The sequence below is a fragment of the Protopterus annectens genome, chromosome 8.part1, assembly GCF_019279795.1.
Source record: "Protopterus annectens isolate FY-2018-M chromosome 8.part1, PAN1.0, whole genome shotgun sequence".
Taxonomy (NCBI): domain Eukaryota; kingdom Metazoa; phylum Chordata; order Ceratodontiformes; family Protopteridae; genus Protopterus; species Protopterus annectens.
In genome coordinates this window covers 403,925,652-403,946,862 of record NC_056742.1, presented here as the reverse complement: position 1 = coordinate 403,946,862, position 21,211 = coordinate 403,925,652, and the positions used below count along the sequence as shown (strand labels likewise).

Below are 21,211 nucleotides of genomic sequence, written 5' to 3'. Positions count from 1 at the left end.
ATAGCAATGTGACACCTGGTCTGACAGTGCAGTTTTGTATTTAATTCAAGAAGTGAGTGGGATGTTACCCCCCCCCCCCACACACACACACACACACACACACACACCACCACCACCACCATCTGGATTTCAGCTTTCACAGTGCTAATATTTAAGTTTAGGAAGTGTGCCATATCAGTAATTTGTGTCCAACTGTTACCTGAACTGACTTCTCCCAATACTAGTGTATGGGTTTCCTGCCGGTATTGCTTTTATGTGCTGTATATGAGGGCATAAGCAGGCTGTCTTTGTTCTGCTGTGTGCACTTTGCTGTTTATCCAACATGTATATCTTTTTACGTCGCTTCATTCAGTGTGCCTAGGTAGAACACTGCGAACGTAGCAGCCTTAAATAAATATCTCATTTGTATGATCCAGGATAGATGTTTAGCTATAGCAGTTCTGGAGATATAGCAACTAATTCACAATCACATTAGTTGACAATTGTTAATGTACATTATTTAATGTCTGCTTGTGCATATTACTGAATGACTGTTCAGAAATGTTTGTAATATGTTGGAGCTTTTCTCCTGGGTCTCTGCTGAAAAGTTTTTTTTTTTTTGACTAAACCCAAGTGGCAAACATGGTAAACAAATACCAAAATAAAGTAATAAATTAATGTACTGGACAACATTTGCAGTAGAACGTTGGAATAACATTCTAGAAGAAATGTAAATTCTCGATTCTGATAGGGATGACTGCAGTTTGGGGTACAGAAACTAAACAAGAGTGAGCTGGAATTTACTGGAGGACACTGGCAAAGGAACCAAGGTACTGGGAGCAAATAATTAGAGTAGAAAAAATAAAAAAATTGGAAGAGGCCAAGAAGACTTTTGGATTGCAGGCTAGTGATTTCTTTCCATATCAAGGATTTAAATTGGAATATAGACAAAGAGAAAGGGATAAGGGAATCCTGGATGAAAATCCTGCACTGGTTGAGCTTTAAATAGAAACTAGAAGAGGCGTTGATTAGTAGGGCATATAAAATATTGCACAATAACTATGGGAATCAGTCAAACGAGGTCAGAAAAGATTGGGAACAGAGCTTAGATGTGCAATTCACAAAGACACAATGGGAAAACTATGTATGGCTCATAAATATGTAACAAAGTCTAGAAGATTTAGTATGTTTCCCTGGAAGTGTTTGCATAGATACCATTATACCCCAAGCACAGATCCAAAGAATTTTTCCTTGGGTAAATAGCAAATGTTGAAGGTGTGATGGGGAAGAAAGAGGTAACTGCGATCTTATGCTTTGGGAGTGTAAGAGCTGGCAGACTTTAGAAATTCCCTACAGAGTGTTTTGTCAGGAATACTGGGTGAGCAAATAAGTGTAACTAAAGAAATGACTTTTTTTGAACTGGGATACAGGATCTGAATTGCCTAGACACAGTAAGGCCTTGTTAAGTTTGTCTGCTATCTGGCAAAAAAAAAAACAATTAGTAGAAAATCAAAATCAAAATCTAAACCAATTATACTTGAAGTAGTGAATATTGTAACTGAGATAAAAAGTCAGGAAGTGGGATCCTTAGAAAAGGGTCGGAGTAAATTACATAGAAAAAATGGAAATTGTGGGAACAATGCATGCAGAAAAATGTTTTGTGGAGAAATGAGGTTTAAAAGAAGAGAAGAATTGAATGATTTATGTAATGTTGCTTAGATTAAACATCACATATGTTATGTATCCCATATAAATGTAAGCTTGCCTATGTCACAAGTGATAATTCAATGAAGGTGTAAAAAAAAAGAGGAAATAAAAATTCTCACCACTAGTTCTAGCACCAAAAATGTGACACTTCACAGATAGCATAGTTTGGTAAGGCTACAAATTTGTAAACTGAATATTGCTAAATTACTGCCTCCTAACTGTGTTTCATGTTGGGTTGTATCCACTGTTGTCTTGTGCAGATGTTAGTATGTTATGTGTTTCACCACTGTTTTCCATAACTGTGGCATTGCTGACACTTTGTTGCATAATTTGATTTTTAAAAGTAGATACTCTGATACCTACTCTAGTTAAGACAGTCAATAAATCACAAGTAATTGCACTGGTAAATGGGTAAGTTTTATTCCATTAAGCACTTATAACACATTGTTTAGAATAGCATGTTTCAGTTTTCAAACTGGCATTCCTAAAATGCTAGAAGTGCTAGTCCCTTCTTGGGAAGGAAATTTGCAGCAAATGCATTGTTTGGTGCAGAGGTATGGCAGCTCATTGTCCAGTAAGGTGCTGAGCTGCAGGAGAACCAAAATATGAGCCGCCTCCTTAATTTCCATGCAGCTGGTGTGAATGGTTTTGTCTGGCAAATGGGCCATGTCTTTCATATGTAATTGGGTCATATTAACATTTAATTTGCAGCTGCATGTTGTTTTCTTGTCACCGTAATGCATCAGTTGCTGCTGCAAGCTAAAGGTTCATTCATAAAGTACACTTTTTCTGTGTCTTCCAGTAGTGAATGAAACCTGCCCATCTAATAAAGAAAGTAAATAAAAAGTGAGTTCTCCGTAGAATGGATTGGAATCTGCCTTGTGCTGTAACATACATGCATGTAGGCAGCTACATTATTTACTGTATTGTATGTTGTATTTTTTCCATTTTTGCATATTGCTTCTGTTGGAGTGGATAGGGACAAATTGATTAGCTCATGGGCAGGAAGTGCTCTTCAAGCCAGTGCTGGACATTATGGTGTATGCCTACACATATCCGAGAGTGATGGAGCAAGAGAAAATTCCAAAATATACTGAGCTGGGAATATCAGGAGAGGAAGTTCCAACAGCTGCCCACCGCAGAAGGCCACCTCACACATCATTTGGTACATTTACTACATGCTTGTAATGTCCATAGATGGTATTTGTTAATTGGGTGAAGGAGGATGCAGCTGCCTAAAGAAGCCCACCCACCTCAGCTGACTGGGGATTACTGGATCTCATGCCAGAGATCAGCGGATATGAAGTATGCATATGTCTGCACATGATGTCACCGCAATAGCTTATCAGGTTAAATTCTCTACTAGGGTGATTTTTGTATGGAGTCATTTTGTCTTTCCTGATCCACAATTTTTTGTATTCTTGGGTACCCTGGTTTCCTTCTACCTCCCAAAGACATGCAGTCAGTGTTCTCTGGCTCTCCTTTAGGTGTGGATGTAGGTAGTGTGCGAGTCAGAGGGCACAGTCTGCTACAGACTAGCACCCTGTCTAAAATGGATTTTAATGTCCTGTACCATTGCCTAACATACCTCTCAACCTCTCAGTGCAAGACATCTGGACAAAGCCAGGGGGGACAAAGGCCCAAAAATAGGTACATAATTTAAATATTGCTCCTATAAACTTAGAAAGTTGTAAAATAACAGGTTTTGCATTATATATTTTTTGAAGGATATCAAGTCTGAAACTCAAATGTTTGTCATTACTTAGTGACTTCAGTCTTCAATGATTTGCCAGAAAACCACAACTTTTATGAAGAACAGACCAAAAATATGAGGCAAAAATCTAGGCATTCTACAAAAATCTGTACAGTTGAGAGATATGTTGCCTAAGACAATGGTCTTCTGCATCCAAGTGATCCTGTAAAGGATAAAATGAGTTATCAAACCATAGCTGAATGGCTGCACATCACACGGGATATTTACTGCCTATTCAGGTAGCTGTCTCCGTACATTTCTTCCCACCTAGTCTGTTTTCTGCAAGTGTTGGAAGAGATGAATTTTTTCACATTGAGCTTCTAGACCCAGGATAACAAGCTGTTGTAAGTGCATTAAGTGATGTCAAGCCTCAATGTGCATGTTTGGTGTTCCCTGCCCTCCATCCTATGGCTGATATACCATGAGTACTGCAGTAGGGATACTCGTGGTGGATTATGGGTAAAATAAGGAACAGCTGAATACATAATAAATGGCATCTCCAAAGAATTGTTGTAAATATTTTTAAAGTAAACCTAGATTATGTCCATTGAGTAAGATTTTGTAACAGTGATTGTCCATGCTTGTAGATTTGATGAGGCTAGACTCTAGATTGCTTTTTTGCTGCCTGCTTGTCTCTTCCCAGTTCTGCTTCATGACACTGGGTGTTCCTTGCAGTATGTCTATCCATGATTATTGGGCCACACATCCCTGGCCATGCTACATTTGCACTGCTTGTTTTCATTTTCTTGTGTTTACTAACTGAGTAAATAAACTGCTCCTTCACATCAGGCCTTTCCCCTTACTCATTCTGTGACAGCCCCTCACCCTAGTCACACTTCTCCAGTCTTCTGTAGATCTCTCATTTGTTCTGAAGTGATGCTTGGCATCCAGCTGAACAATTTTATGCCACTGTCTAAACTGGGTCTTTTTGTTATGTAATCAGTGAATGACCAACCAATTTACTGGTTTCTTGTCTTTAAGTGTTGAAATTTTATGGCTTGTTTTGGCCAGTCTTTATGTGACTATAGACCTTCCTTGTTTTATTTTTGTTTTACTTTTTCTAAAATACCTATCTTTTTTCACCTGTTGACTCCAAAACTGGATTCAGTACTCCAGATGTATTCGGGATCCTTCATTATGATGAGTGGTGCTTGACTAGCTCAATTTTGTAAAGTTTGTAGCACTTGTCTGTGCTGATAGTTGGCTTTACTGCTCCTTTGAGTACCCTTCAGCCCAGCCTTTTTATCTTGTGTTTTAGCACTGCAGCTGGGAGAGCTGCTGTCCGTAATATGTGTTCTCACATGGGGGCAGACATGAACATTCCAGAACTGTTGGATGCCATCTGTAGTGAGCAGTGCCCGTTGGTGAGATTCATTCATTCTAGGAGGAAAAAAAAGAATGAATGTGTTCTGTGTGGTAGTTCAGTTTCCAAACTGCCTATGTCAAAGTACCTAGAAACAGTTGGTCTGTTTCCACATAGTAATCACTATCAGATGCAGGTGAGCTGTCACCTGTCCTCCCTCAACACTAAACTTAGGAGCAGATCTGTCCAAGTCTGTATTTTGTACTTTTGGACTGTTGGGAGTACTGAATTGCATTCATAGCATGCAGCTTTGTGAGGATCTTTGGAAGACATTCGTCAGAAAAAGATCTGTGAATTCAGACTACAGCAGTATTAGTAAATATGCAACACAAGTTTCAATTGTGAGCTTTAGTTTAACTTTAAAGGAAATGTGTGGATTTAGAGGGTTATGACAGTATACTCAGAAAAGCAGTATCATGCTGATATACATTTGTTTCACATAGCCTTAACTTGTGTGTCTGAGATCCTGAGCAACATGGTTTTGCAGACCAAAACTTCAGGTCCCCCTAAATGTAGTGTGCTGTATTCTGTGGCTGGTCATAGTGCTTAGCAGAAGTTGTAATTAAAAATATGAGCATTTGCTTCTTTTCTTTTTATATGAAATGTTTGAAGGCTGCATTTCCCTCATCTTTTGTGTTCATATTTTATATTTTAAATCAACAAATCATTAGCAGCTACAATGAAGGTGCACGTGAAATCAGACTTTTTGCAAAAGCATGATCCTATCATGTATGAAAATGTGGCTTGCAGAACTTTCTCCTTTTAATGTCGTCTACCATCACACCTAGGAAGTCACCTCTTCCTTCTGAACATTATTTCCAAAATTAAAGTTCCATTTTCCTCCAATGCAAATCAGGAATGGATAGCTAAAGAGTTTTGCCACTCAGTGTGGCATTACTGATGTTCTGGCGCTGAGAGGTGAAACCAGTAAATGAGGATGTGGAATCTGCAGCTTCATGTTTCCATATGTCAGATTTTTCTTTCTTTTAAAGAGCTTTATTACACGTATTTTTCTTACACTAGGGAGTGGGGAGTACAACCTAAAACAGAATTATTTTCCGTGTGCACTAAGAAAATGTACAGTATTACTCAAGTTTTGCAAAATGGATACAGTGCAGTATTACTTGTAAAACTGTATATTATTTCATTTGTCTTGGGTTTATGGTCTACTAACACTTTACCTGGTTGACTGAAAATCACAAGCATTTTATCCAAGCCATAGAAAATGAGGTTAGAAAAGCCTATAGTAACAACTGACTCTGGTGTGGTTGGAACTTTGTTATTGCAGGCAGTATTAATAAATTCGTTGTCAAGTTGCTGTATGTGAAGCACACAGAAATAGATGTCTGAAATGCAGAGTAGTAGCACACGTTTTAGAGAAAGATCATCTCCCAAACATCAGTATTGGAATCGTTAGCTGGACAAACAAGAGGACAGAGTTGTGGTTTGTCAGACTGTACAACAAGAGCTAGTATGTCTGAGAGGATATGATGGTACCGCTATGCATTATTGGATGATGTCACAGTAAGAAATGAGTGAAATTTGAATTAAAAGGCTGTTGTGCTAGCTGAACACCATGATACTTTTCCAAAATGATTTATGGAAGTGGGTAACTGCTTTTAATTTTACAAATGCTTCTTTTGGCTGGAGAGCTGCTCACGGCTGCATGCTTATGCCTGCGGACATCAGTTGTTGGCAGAAAACATCCATGAATCATGCTGCTGCACCTTCCTCTTCATCATCGCCACAGCTTCTGAAGAGAAGCATTGGCAGAAGATGTTTATACAGTATGTCATTTGTACTGAGAAACAGGTTTTGTATTTTCTTTTGAATTAAATCTATAACATTAAGCCCCTTGAGTGGGACCCCCACAGCATCATCTGAAGCAACACATGCTCAAAAAGGCTGAATATGGTCTAACAGCAATCTCCATACCATGTGTGCCTAAAAGGGCACCTCTAGCTTTTGTTATTCTGTGCCAAACGTGTATTTTACTGTCAAATCTGGTTTAAGGTTATATATGTGTGAAAAACAGTGCCATACTGGTGATGAAAAGTATCTGATTTAAAAAGCGAATGCTGAATAATGTGCTATTGCATATCTTCCTATTATGTGTGCTCTATAACCCCAAAGTTTGATTTTTTTTATGTAACAAATTCAGTTTTTCTTAATTTCCAGACATGCCCTTTTAATATTAAAGTTAATAGACTTAGCATCAAATTTGCAAGAGTGAAACAACGTGCTGTTTGAAACAAACTCTGTATAATGAGAAGGTATAACTGTGAAATGTAAAGCCATGACTGTCAGGGAGCATGTCAGTAATGTCTACAACAAAGCTTATTCTGTCCAGCTAAGTGTAAATTTTTTTTGCATTCATGTAGTATGTTTGAATGAACCAGACTCTCTTATGAATGTCACAATCTGAATATGTAATGCTAATTTGGATTCTTTTAATGCAAAATACTGTTATTCCTTATTATTGCATCCTTCTTTCAATATATATATATATATATATATATATATATATATATATATATGTCTGTCTGAATGGCAAAAAGGAACTGACTTTGCAGTTAAAATTTAAAACCCAGCAAACATGGGCACTAAGGCTAACTCAGTGATAGGAATAAGGTATCTGTCCATGTCAACAACCAATCCACAGTGCTACAGGACTTAGCAGAAAAGGATGAACTCAGAATATGGGAGCAGTGAACACGCATTTCTGTATAGGCCTTTACTTTGTCTGCTACCAGTAGGGATATTAGATTTTGAACACTGAAGTGCTATTTTTAAGCAATAATGGAAGTAAATGAGAAATCCACATTGATTAATTTTGCTGACCTTGTATATCCCTTTACGGTCAACGCATTCAGAACTCTTGTAGTTCTGATTTATTGGCAGTGGGAGAGGTTCTGTTTCTTTTATATACCTGAGCACTCTGTCATGTCTGTATAGTTTGGATTTTATTGCATTTTGTTTGTTTGTTTAAACTTGTTAACCATGGTAGGGCACTGACCCATATGGACCAATTTCAGGCTCATAGCAGTTGTGACAAAAGAAATGCACATAATGCATAAATACAGAGGACGAGTGGTAAGTAACACAGAGTAGGTAAACTATGCAAGATGAAAATATACATTAAAAGTAAAAAAGTACAGTAATAAAATCACAGGTATATTCAAACAGGATGATGGTTAAAAAGAGTGATGCCAAGTTTTTGAACAGTTGCTTCAATTGCCAAAGATAGGCTATCAGATGTCAATGAGGCTTTGTAGTCAGGTGCACCTTAGTCTCTTATGGCCGGATGAAGTGCTAGGACATGTATGGAATTTCATAGTAACGGCAGTTGCAGCAGAAAAACTGACCTCTGAAGTTAAGGTGTGGCTTTGAAAACTGCAGATAAAGAAAACATTACTAAAGAAAAAAACAGAAAGAAGGTAAAACTGAATCACCTATTTAAAAAATTGAGGTGCAACATCCTGTAACACCTTATGGATAGGGGAAGGAGAGTTTAAACTTCAGCTTTCTTCATTTGCAACTACAAAGCATTGTCTGTTCTTTAGAGTTTATTTTATTTTATTTATCTTCTATTATTTGTCCTTTATTGACTCAGTTAGTCTGACTAGTCTAGTAGCCTACTTTAAGAGGAGACCTGGGATAGTATTTATACTAGTGAGGGAAATTTGGCAGGGCATCTGAGAACTTCCTCTATTCTTTTTATTAGATTCCATGGAATCTTTTATATCCACCTCCGTTACCACCAGCTCTGGCAGATATGGAGCCTTGGTTTAATGTCATCCAAAGAACAACACACTCACGAGTGGAGCACCCCCTTACAGCACACTGCATCATCAGCATTTAATCTACCTGGTGTAGGAATATAACTCATAGCCTTCTATACCCAAGGTGAATGTGCAACCCATTGCATCACTGACACTGCAATCAGAATAATTGTGCTCCACATATACTGGCCTCCCTGATATTGATAGTTTCTGCTTTATTGTCACAAGTTCCACAATATCTTGATTTTTTTTTTATAGCAAGTCAAAAATTCTGTAAGTGTCAGTCTGGGATTCCCATGTTTGAGTTCCATTTCTGGTATACTGTAAATCAATGCTTTACCATTGCTCTCAAATGTACCCTGACATTTTTTCCACATACTCCATCAAATCTGTTCCTTTGTCATCTTCTGTAGCTCCATATGGTCTTAAATTTCAGTTTAATTCCTGTATTACATCAAACATAGCTCAAGCTGGTCCATTTGATGTACATGTTGTCAGTTTTGTCTTGAATCTCACAGATTTGCCTTAAGTTTTAACAACCTGCAGAAGTAATCAGCTTGAAACAACACTGCATGTCTCCAAGCCAGATCTCTTTTTGACATTCAGGCAAATAAATTAATGAAAGTAATAACAATGCAGATGTTCTGTATAACTTAATATGGTTTGAGAAAAAGAGAGTTAGCAAAGATATCGCTGTGTAAAAGGAGTGATACCTGTTTTATATTTTTTTTCTGTTTTCTATGCTTTCTCTTATATATGGCTTTTGTAAAAAAAAAAATAAAAAATAAGACGGTGATAAGTATTAAAAGTTGCTGTGAAAAGAACATGGGTATAACTTAAAATCTTAATTTCCCAATAAGTTGCATAGGATTTTTAACATCCATCTAAGCTATCACCAACCCAGGAGGATAGGACCATAATTTAACATTTCTTCCAAAGGATGGCACATTAGGAGGTCAGCCCCACCCACACACTTGAGGCAGTAAAGTATCAGTACTGGAACATGAAGCCAAACACCTCATGTGAGGATAGAACCCACAGCCTTCTGATTTTCCTGGCATCAAAGGCAACAATGCTGCCTGTTTAGACACTGGCAGTATCAAACTTGTAAAGAAGTGCTATAAAAACAGTGTGCATGCTGTTTTCCTGAGCCCTGTAATTAATGGGAATGGAGCTGAAAAGTGGAAATAAATGAAGCTTCTCACCACGTTAAAAATACCTGAACCTTTTAGGAAAAGTGACTTGATATTTACACTATTAGTTACAAAGCTGCATTAAACATGTTTTGTACAGTTATGTCCCCCGATGTATACTCTCAGATATTTGCATTTGCTGCATCCAAAAAAACAAGCAAATATAAATGAAAAGCAACCACTTAACAACAAAACACAGAATGTTTAACATTTACATGGAAGGTTCTGCTGTTTCCTACCTCACCACTGTGCTCCCCTCCCCCGATATGTATAATTTCAAATTCATTGTTACACAAACTTGGCTATGCAGCAAACACATTGTAATGCCATACTGCAACAGTGAAAGTTCAGCTATGGATTGATTCCACAGTAGTTGCAGTTGACTTAACATGGTGTAAAACCAGACTGGCAAAGTGAAGAGTCGACCAACAAAAGAATGTGCGTATAATATACATATGCATGCAGATATTAACATGTACATAAGTGTGCATTATGTATAGGTATGCACACACACGTAATACATTTAGTTTATGAAATAAAATGCTTCCTATTTCCTTATGTCATTAAGGAGAGCTGATAAAACTAGAATCCATATAGCTGAATTGCTGAATGTTTGCTAAGTGTGGCATATCTCTACTTCTGGAATTTGGGAAGAAAGTTGTATGGATACCAAATTCTGAGGAGAATAACATTCTGCAGATGTAATGTTATGCCTTATTTATACAGACTCAAAAGGATTTCCATTTTTAATATTCTTTAGTCCTGTGCAATACAGTTCACTGCTGGATGCACACACATGCTTTTGTATGTCTGTATAACTGGAAGAGAGAAAATAATGGCATTTTGGTTTGGTATGCCTCTGCCCATCATGTCTTCTGAGGTACTATTCCCCTTAAGTTGAAAGGGCAGGGTGCAGCGGTGGTGTACAACCACCTGTGCTGCCCCTGTGAAAGCACGTTGAAAGGGGACTTTGAATAATGAAAATGGAACATAAGCAGGGGCTGAGCAAGGGTTAGAAACTGCTGACAGAGAGGCTAGACTTTCACACGCTGAAGCAGCAGAGTGCATAAGGGGTGATGAGGTGAAAAATTCTGAAGAAAGATTTGTGTGTTTCAGTGGTCAGTAAATCTGAGAGACAGAAAAGTGAGTGAGAAGGAAAGAAACAGGTCCCTGAAGTGAGTAGCTGTGATCGAGAATAATTTTCTGCTTGCCCGAGTCAAACTGAGGCTCTTTTAGCCTGGCAGAACAGTTATCTTTTCACATATTTTATGTAGGCAGGTGAGATACACTAGTGTCTAAGCGCCCAGTTACTATAGCCATCATGTCAGAGCCAAATTTAGTTGTAGTTTGTTAGTCAACGTAACAGTTGATGGAAATTAAAATACATGGGGGAGGGCAAGCAAGGGGGGGTATTGATCATCTTTGAATGGTCCTTGAACTGGTCTGTTTAGCGCTTGTTTTCCATTTTTCTCCTGGGTTGTTTGGTTATGCCAAGGCTTTTTCAGTTGCATATAATTTTTATTTTATGATCTGTACTCATTCCATTGTCCCTTCTTTTGTGTGCTCTGAGTGCTTTTTGCTTCTTTAGATCAGAAGATGTATTCTTGTGAGTTGCTCTTTTTAATGTTTGCATGCAGTAGACCTGGCAACTTAATGTTTATCAGAAAGTGCCTACAAATGTGAAGTTATGGATACTGTGAACTGCCAGAACTGCAGATGAAAAACATGGTGACCTTTTCCACTTGGCTACCAAGCTGCAACTTTGTTTATTTATTATTATTATTATTTTTTAATTAAAAGCTGGTTTTGCTGTTCAGTTATTGATGCAGTGACAACTGTATACCTTCCCAGTCAAAATGCCAGTGTGTAACAATGAATGCAATTAATATATATTTATCTGTCTATCTATATATGTATGTATATGTGTGTGTGTGTGTATATATATATATATATATATATATATATATATATATAATACCTCAGTGCAGGTACACTCTTACATAACTGTCTGCACTTCTCTCTGTGTTCTGCTATCCATAGAGCTTGGCAGAAGCTTAAACTTGTAATGAACATGTTTCTGACTATACTTACATTGAAACTGCATTTTTATGTAATTCTGGTAATGCCGCAGTTCAGTAGTCTTGAATGTAACATATTTTAGATGTTATAGTTACTGATTTTACATTCTGTATTTGTAATACTACTGACTGCACATGCTACGTGTATTGCACCTGTATACATGCTAGGCTTTGTCTGTTCTATCTTTTTGTACTATGCCCTTGATTAGTGATTATATAATCTGCATTTTTATTTGATTAGTGACTTTGTGTTCTGCTTTTAATGTTTTGTACAGGTATGTGTGCTGCTTTCTTTTATCATTTTGAAGTGTATTGGTAATTCATCTCTTGTCTCCCCTGTAAATGGATTCTTAGCAGAGTAGAATTTTTCATGGTTAACAAATAGAATAAGTAAATACATCAGAAAGCATCAGTCCCTACTTTCAGTGTGAGATGGGGACTCTGAAGCAATCACTCAGACTTGTTACACTGTATGCCGTCTGACTTCATGCTTCGTATCACCCCAGTAGTAAGCTTTCCTTTCTTTGAATAACCTCCATTTCTTGCTGCTTTGGAGCTGTTACCTTGGTACCTGAACTGCAAATGATGTGGAAAAGCAGGAATGAGGGATTGTGGAACAGGGCAATACAGCAAGTGGCCCCTCAGAAAGCTGGTCATAGAAACTCTCCATTATACTGGAACAGCTTTCCTCCCTCATGTATTCAAATGGTGTTATCAGGTATTGTGTTGGTTAGTGCCATTCATCTGCCTGATTCTTATAGTCCCATACACTACATAGGTAGCTGCGACTTTGTTATGAAAGTCTGAATGTTTCTGTATAAGGCAGGAATAGAAAAAAAACATTACCTAAGACATTTTTATAAATGCTTCAGTACTTGGCCTATATTTTTTTACTGACCCACTTGTTCTTTAGGCCTGGCATCTATAAATATGAGAAATCAACTTTGTCATCAGTTTTGCACTCTTGCATATAAAATAGTGAGAAAGAAATCAGGCGTTCTTGTTATTTACTGAATTAATGAGGGCTGTGTCACTTTGGAATACTTTCTGCATTCTTTCTTTTTTCCTTTTCTTTGTTTTTCTCTCTCTCTCTCGGTCTCTGTTTTGTATTGCTTTCAAGTGCTTTGTCAAAAATATTTGTGCATGATTGAGTTTTCTTGAAATTATTCCCACAAATTCTGCTGATCAAGATCCAGTTTACTTGCAATGCCTGACTCATTTCTATGTACATTTATGTGCTTACCAGAAATTTCAGTCTTGTGATTTGTCTCAAGTTTCTGAGCAGAGAATTCATAAATAGTTTATTTACCCCTCCCAATGCACTCCCCTTTTCCACTTTAGCAAATCCATTTCCCCTTTTTCCCTTTCAATACTTTCCTCTAAAGTTCTCTACATTGTGTATTTAGTCTCAGATGCAAGTTTTCATATACTGTTTTTTTTTTGGTCCCCTAGGAGCTCATTGTTACTATCCCAGCCTCAAGTACTCAATGTCCACACCAGGTCTACCAGCTACTCTCTAACCCCCCCCCCCCCATGTCTTACTCCATTTTTTTTTTTTTGCTGAGACCGGTTGTGGATCCTGAAAGTACCACGGAGGCTTGGCTCATCTGCTCTTCCATACCTTTCCCCACCCACCACACTAGTTGTTTGTGTCTGACAGCAACTCCCATCTTCGGACTATGCCCACCTTAGAGAGCATATCAACGAGTGTCCTCCCACCTGGATGGCTATTTCCATCCCTTTCCTACTGCTCCATCAGTCACCCGAGTCTAATCAACACTAAGTCAGCCGGGCTATAGTAAAGGCTTTATCCCTCTACTCCACCAGAGCAGCTTCAAGTTGTCATTCACTGTTGTATGCACCAGTGCATTGTAAATGTCTCCATCCTCCGTGCACGTGTTGTATTTTTAGCATCAGTCTTTGTAATGCAAATGTGTCTGCACCTTATATTGAGCTGTGCCCTTATACTATACTTAACCTTTTGCCTTGTAATATTTCTTCTGGCAGTGCCCTGGGAAGAGTGTGAAATAGATCCTTTTGAATCAGTACTGTTCCCTGGTCAAAAATACTAATAATTATTTTATTTTATTTAACTTTAAGTAAAAGTTCTTAGTTAGAAGTGTCATTGTTCAGCCCACTGTAAAACCATGCCCTAGCTTGAGCATTTTTCGTTGATGTCCACACACATATCTTGTAGCTTAGCTTCTTTTGAAAATGAGAGCATTGAAGAGTCACCCTTATTTTGTTATTTATCATGTCTGACACTATATAACACTGTGTTTATTCCTTCTGTGTGTGGACATTCCACCTGGGCTTGAACCATTCATCTTCTGACCAAGTGTGGGGATCGGCCAGGCACCATTGTTTTGCTGGTTGTTCTGGGAAGGTTTTCAGTTATCAGCAGTATAATAGTTTACCTCCTTGGATTGTCCCAAAGAAACAAGATAGCACTATCAGAAAGCAAATTATGGTTGCTCATATTATCAGGGTGTGGCAATGGGTGGTGATCCTGATTTTAATTCTCCATAGGTGCTGTATTTTTGCTGCTGTTCAGTGATGAATGGGAGTGTATGACATACATGTGCAAGTTTTTCTACCTCCATTGAGGCTGTTGTCCCTTTACACTTCCTACCATAGCTCATAGATCCCTACTTCCCTCCAGGAAGAGTGGAAATACTCTGGATGATCAGATATTCTTCCCTTTCCAGTCATTCTAGTTACTTGGTTCATTCTTAAGCGTAACCCTTTATATCTGAGATGAAAACTGATTGGTTAATTGCCTCCTGCATAACCTGTGGTGTTAGTTCAAGTTTCACTCTATTCTTCTGCTTATCTTCCCTTTGTGCGCACACACACGCGCGCGCGTGTGTGTGTGTGTGTGTGTGTGTGTGTGTGTGTGTGTGCGCGCGCTAACACCCTTTTCTGAATGATCATTTTACTACTTTTCTTTGCTTAAAAATGCAGGCTTTATTTTTAATTCCTTTTTTTCACTGCTGATCATAGTTTTTTTTTCCTGTCATAATCCAGTTCAGATATTTGGAAATCTGCTCTGTTTGCACCCATTTATTCTAACCCAAACGAATCCATTGCTAACTTTAGAAGTCAGTTTTCCTGTGACAGTTTCCCTTTAGTTTTTAATCTCTTCATTCTTCTTGGTATGTCATTTGCAGGTAAATGTCCTGCTGTACCTTCCATATTCTGCTTGTTTATACTCACCAGTGAAAATGACAGCAGCAGTAATATTGTGGAGTATTTTAATTTGTCTTTCATACTTGACTATTTTAACATGGCATTGTTAATTACATGCAGGTCTTTTCTGTTAAGGCTAAGACAACCACTTTCTCTACAGTGTAGCTGTAGTCCCATTTTCCTCACATCCAAATGCAATAAACTACATTTCCCATCAGGTCCTTGGGTGCTCTGTACATCCTTCTACCTGAAAGCTACTCCAGACTACCCTGTTTTGGGGGCGCTTCCCTTCTCCCAGTTTAACAGCAGCTTGAGAACACTCTTGAGAAACTTTACTATGTACCTACCCCACTTCCCACCTGGATATTTAATTATGAAGGATCTGAGTGCTGAACACAATATGGAGCCTTTTAGGGTGTAATTTTAGTTGCTAATTGGAGCCACCTTTCGATTTACCAATCTTTGCTGCTTATTATCGAGCCAGTGTGTGATGCATTCTGCTAGGCAATCTGTTCCACCCTCATGATTTTTTGTTTTTTGAGGGGCCTGCTGCACTGTATGAAAGCTAAGCTTTTGGTTTAATCTGATTACATAGATCCAGCTGATCTTCCTTCTTCTGGACTTGATATTTTGTCTTCCAGTAAAATAGAAAGAGTCCTGTTCATTGGTTTGGTATTTTCACTACAAAAAAAAAAAATAATAGAATGTGGGAGCTATTGGCAGGGGCATGGTTAGTTTTAGTACATATTAATAAGGTGGCACAGGAGGAGTGAAGCCCCCCAACCCATCCTTGTTAAGGCCTAACCCTAACTCTGCCCCTATTCCTAACTTCGATCCTATATCTTACCTTAGCAAAAACTTTCTGTAACACTACCACTATTCAGACAAGCAATGACTAAAGTTAGTGGTAGGGCTTAGGGTTGACCAATTACAAAATCACAAAAGAAAACTATTTTCATTTTGCAGTCAGTTATTGTTTTGACACGCTAAGTTTTTCAGCAAGTACATTTCTGAAATATCAAGTGATCACCAGTATTCTTGTGCATTGCAATACTTCAACATGCACTTATATGTGTGTGTGTGTGTGTGTGTGTGTGTGTGTGTGTGTGTGTGTGTATGTATGTATGTATACATATATGTGTGTGCGTGTGTGTGTGTACATATTTGCAGTGTGGTAAGAGTGGTTTCTGGTTTTATTGTCTGGCACAGAGCATCTATGAAATAAGCTCCTTTGCATGGAGTTTTCTAATGGGTATACAATCTGAAAAGAATAATATCAGTACTCATCTTGTTTCTGGCTGTACTACTGTAGTTTTCTTTATGTGAAATGTAACGCACCTGGATGATTTGCATATTTGTGTTTTTAATGGCTTAATATCTGCGCTACCATTTCTGAATGGGTTAAACATAGTGTTCTGCGAAAGACGGTCTTTAAATAGGGGGACTGTCAGGAATGTTTTGAAGGAATTTGTTCTACTGGCGCCTCAGAATTTTGTTTTATTACATTTGGGTGATGATACCTTTGAACCTCCACAGAGAATCCTTTTTGCCTGTCAGAAATTATTCCTTTATAAGTGTAGCTAACACCAGTACCAGACTGCTGAAGGTGATACTCCCCTGTGTTCTGTTTTGGTTTCCAGGGGCATCTACTGTTTGCAAGATTAAACATCTTGAAACTATATCTAAACACATACATGTTTGTAACTAACAATAAGATGACGGATGCCTTTCTATTTTTATTCTTGGCTGTGCATATTGAGTACTGTTTATTAAGAACACTATACAGTCGGCCCTTTGAAATGAATGTGAGGGCGGTAGTTTTGAATAACTTGGTATGCATTTAACATTTACTAGCTCTGAAATTCTCCACAATTACAGAACCCAGAACACATTGCTTTAAAGATACTGTTGCACTATCATTCTGAGCATTTTAATTGTTAATGTTTTAATACAGAGCTGCTACACAAAGCCTGCTGTGTTAAGAAAGGGTTTGTCCTTATTTCACAGTTGCATTGGAAATTGCTTCTTCTTTTTTTTAATCTCCTTTTCTACTTTTGTACTACAGATGGTGATGATGACCCTCAACTCTCCTGGGTGACTTCATCTCCCTCAAGCAAAGATGTTGCATCACCCTCTCAGATGATTGGAGATGGTTGTGACCTTGGTATTGGAGAGGAAGAAGGAGGTACTGGTTTGCCATATCCTTGCCAGTTTTGTGACAAGTCTTTCAGTCGTTTGAGCTATTTGAAAAGGCACGAACAGATCCACAGTGACAAGCTCCCTTTTAAGTGCACCTATTGCAGTCGTCTGTTTAAGCATAAGCGAAGCAGAGACCGCCATATCAAACTTCACACGGGGGACAAAAAGTATCATTGTCATGAATGTGAGGCAGCATTTTCTCGTAGTGATCACCTTAAAATTCACCTGAAAACTCATAGCTCCAGCAAACCTTTCAAGTGCACAATTTGCAAACGGGGATTTTCTTCCACCAGTTCACTACAGAGTCACATGCAGGCTCACAAAAAGAACAAGGAACATTTGGCCAAGTCAGAGAAGGAGCTGAAGAAAGATGATTTTATGTGTGATTACTGTGAAGAGACTTTTATGCTCACCGATGAGTTGGAGAAGCACGTCATGATTCGACATCCACAGCTTTCAGAGAAGGCTGATTTACAGTGTATCCATTGCCCTGAAGTATTTTCTGATGAAGGTTCCTTGCTGTCCCACATTGACCAGTCTCATGCAAATAAAAAGCACAAATGCCCCATGTGCCCAGAGCAGTTTTCTTCTGTGGAGGAAGTGTATTGTCATCTGGACAGCCATAGACAGCCAGACTCTAGTAACCATAGCATCAGTCCTGATCCACTTCTGGGCAGTGTGGCTTCCATGAGCAGTGCAACTCCAGATTCCAGCGCTTCGGTTGAGAGGGGCTCTACACCGGACTCAACCATGAAGCCACTAAGAACTCTGAGAAAAGGTATTTCACTAGAAAGAGAAGAAGCACAAAATTGGCCCACAAAGGTTACGTATAGCTGTCCTTATTGTACTAAGAGAGATTTTAGCAGCCTGGCTGTCCTGGAAATCCATTTAAAGACCATTCATGCAGACAAGCCTCAGCAAAACCATACATGCCAGGTCTGCCTTGATTCTATGCCTACACTATACAACTTAAATGAACATGTTCGTAAAATGCACAAAAACAACGCTTATCCAGTATTGCAGTTTAATAATGCATCTGCCTTTCATTGCAATTACTGTTCTGAAATGTTTTCTGATATAAATGGGTTGCAAGAGCATATACGAAGTACACACTGCATTCCGAATGCCACGCCTCATAATGGTAATAATGCATTTTTCTGTAGTCATTGCTCCATGGGATTCCTGACAGAAACCTCACTTACTGAACACATCCAACAGACTCACTGTAATGTAGGCAGTTCAAAACTGGAGTCCCCAGTTGTACAAGCATCACAGTCTTTCATGGAGGTTTATTCCTGCCCTTATTGTACAAACTCTCCTATATTTGGTTCCATTCTTAAGTTAACAAAGCATATTAAAGAAAATCATAAAAACATTCCATTGGCAAATAATAAAAAGTCTCGGTCAGAACAGAGTCCTGTTTCTTCAGATGTTGAAGTGTCTTCCCCAAAAAGGCAGAGGCTATCTGCCCCTTCAGTACTCTCCAATGGGGAGTACCCTTGCAATCAGTGTGAACTGAAGTTTCCAAGTTTTGAAAGCTTCCAAACCCACTTAAAATCCCATTTAGAATTACTGCTGAGAAAGCAGTCTTGTCCTCAGTGCAAGGAAGACTTTGAGACACAGGACTCCCTTTTGCAGCATCTCACCGTTCACTACATGACAACTTCAATGCATTACATGTGTGAGAGCTGTGACAAGCAGTTCTCATCTGTGGACGATTTGCAGAAGCATTTGTTGGACATGCACACATTTGTTCTGTATCACTGCACTCTGTGCCAAGAAGTGTTTGACTCCAAAGTGTCAATACAGGTACACCTGGCTGTGAAGCATAGCAATGAAAAGAAAATGTATCGGTGCACCGCCTGCAACTGGGACTTCAGAAAGGAGACAGACCTCCAGGTTCATGTGAAACATAGCCATCTGGGCAATCCTGCAAAATCCCGCAAGTGCATATTCTGTGGAGAAACCTTCAGCACAGAAGTAGAGTTGCAGTGCCACATCACAACTCACAGCAAGAAATATAACTGTAAGTTTTGTAGCAAAGCTTTCCATGCAATTATTTTATTGGAAAAACACTTAAGGGAGAAGCACTGTGTTTTTGATGGCAACACCCCAAATGGTACCAGTACTGCAAATGTTTCTGTTGCTACAAATGGTGTGACCCCAACAAACAAAAGGGCAGAAGCTGCAGATCTTCAGAACATACTGATGAAGACTCAGGATGCTGCAAACAGCCATGAAGCAAGTGAAGATGATGTTGATACATCAGAGCCAATGTACGGTTGTGACATCTGCGGAGCTGCATACACAATGGAAGTCCTTCTGCAGAACCATCGTTTGAGAGATCACAATATTCAGCCAGGTGAAGATGACTGTTCCAGGAAAAAGGCTGAATTCATTAAAGGTAGTCATAAGTGCAACATCTGTTCCAGGACTTTTTTCTCTGAGAATGGTCTGAGAGAGCATATGCAGACACACCGTGGCCCAGCAAAGCACTATATGTGTCCCATTTGTGGAGAGCGGTTCCCATCCTTACTCACACTGACAGAGCACAAAGTGACTCACAGTAAAAGCTTAGACACTGGTAACTGCCGTATATGCAAAATGCCCCTGCAGAGTGAAGAAGAATTTATTGAGCATTGTCAGATGCACCCAGATTTGCGGAATTCTCTCACTGGGTTTCGTTGTGTGGTGTGTATGCAGACTGTCACTTCCACATTGGAGCTGAAAATTCATGGCACATTCCATATGCAGAAGTTGATAGGAAGTTCTGCATCCTCCTCCCCCAATGGCCAGTCTTTGCAAAAACTTTATAAATGTGCATTGTGCCTAAAGGAATTTAAAAACAAGCAGGACTTGGTGAAGTTAGATGTAAATGGTTTGCCGTACGGCCTATGTGCGGGCTGTATGAGCAGAAGCACTAATGGACAGACTTCAAACTTGACGCCGCAGGAGGTGATTGAAAGACCATGTACTGCTCTGAGGTGCCCTGACTGTGGTGTCAAGTTTGAAAGTGTGGAAGACCTTGAGAATCACATTCATCTAGACCATAGGGATGTGACACCAGAAACAAGCAACCAAAGGAAGGTTTCCCAGACATCCCCCATTCCCAGAGTAAGTAACTGTTTATCCTCTGTATGTGGCACTTGGGGGTTCACACTCTTTGATTATACCTGAAAAGTTTTAGTTTGAGAGTTTAAGAAACAAACTTGTATAATAAAAGATTATTCCAACCAAAAAGCAGTATTACCACCATAAATACATATTTATGAGATGGAAAAATATATTGTTCCTTTCCGTCAGCTGGAGAAATTGAAAAGCATAAGGCCTATGTTTACATATTAATCTTAAGTAAAGCAGTATGCAGAACAATGCATTGCTTCTAAATTGTGTGTGAACTAAAAAGGTGAGATTTGCACTGTAATAGAAAGGAGAAGCCTTACTGAGCTGTGGCCATGGGGGTTCCTGTTGTTTTCACATGCCCATTGAGTCCTGACTTGCAGCTTAACATCCATATTATATCTCACAGACAGCCACTTTGTTGTCATAACTTTCTGAGTATAACATGCTTAAAGAGCATTTAATGTTTTAGACTTAGTAAGCAAAGTTCTGAAGGATTATTTTCCACGAATCCCTCAGAATATGACAGGTACGTGCACCCTTTTTTACTGTTATCTTTTTGTGCCCTGATTTTCAACTCTTTCTCTCTACACCAATGTGGTGACTACCCTGCCATGCATGAATGTCTGGTTGGATTTCTGTTTTCCCAATAAAACTACAAGTATATCTAGGTTCTGAAGTATCTACCATATAATGCTGAGATTTTTGGTCAGACACTGTCCATGTGACAAAGTAAACTAAGGTGATTGTGAAACCAAGTCTAGTGCCCTTTTTTTTTTCAAGCTCTGACTTCCTAAATGTCAGCTCTGTATCTTCTGATTAGAAACTTGCCCAAGATTTAACATTTA

The 21,211-nt window shown here is 38.8% G+C and overlaps 1 protein-coding gene across 4 annotated transcripts in view; it reads left to right on the top strand.

Annotated features, from left to right (window-relative positions):
• Positions 1-21,211, top strand: part of ZNF423 (zinc finger protein 423) — a 1,297,648-nt gene that overhangs the window by 769,747 nt on the left and 506,690 nt on the right. For all 4 annotated transcript variants that reach the window (XM_044081972.1, XM_044081969.1, XM_044081970.1 and 1 more), the window contains one exon: positions 17,110-20,357. In XM_044081972.1, the coding sequence (XP_043937907.1) occupies positions 17,110-20,357 (3,248 nt within the window). The remainder of the gene's footprint in view (positions 1-17,109; positions 20,358-21,211) is intronic.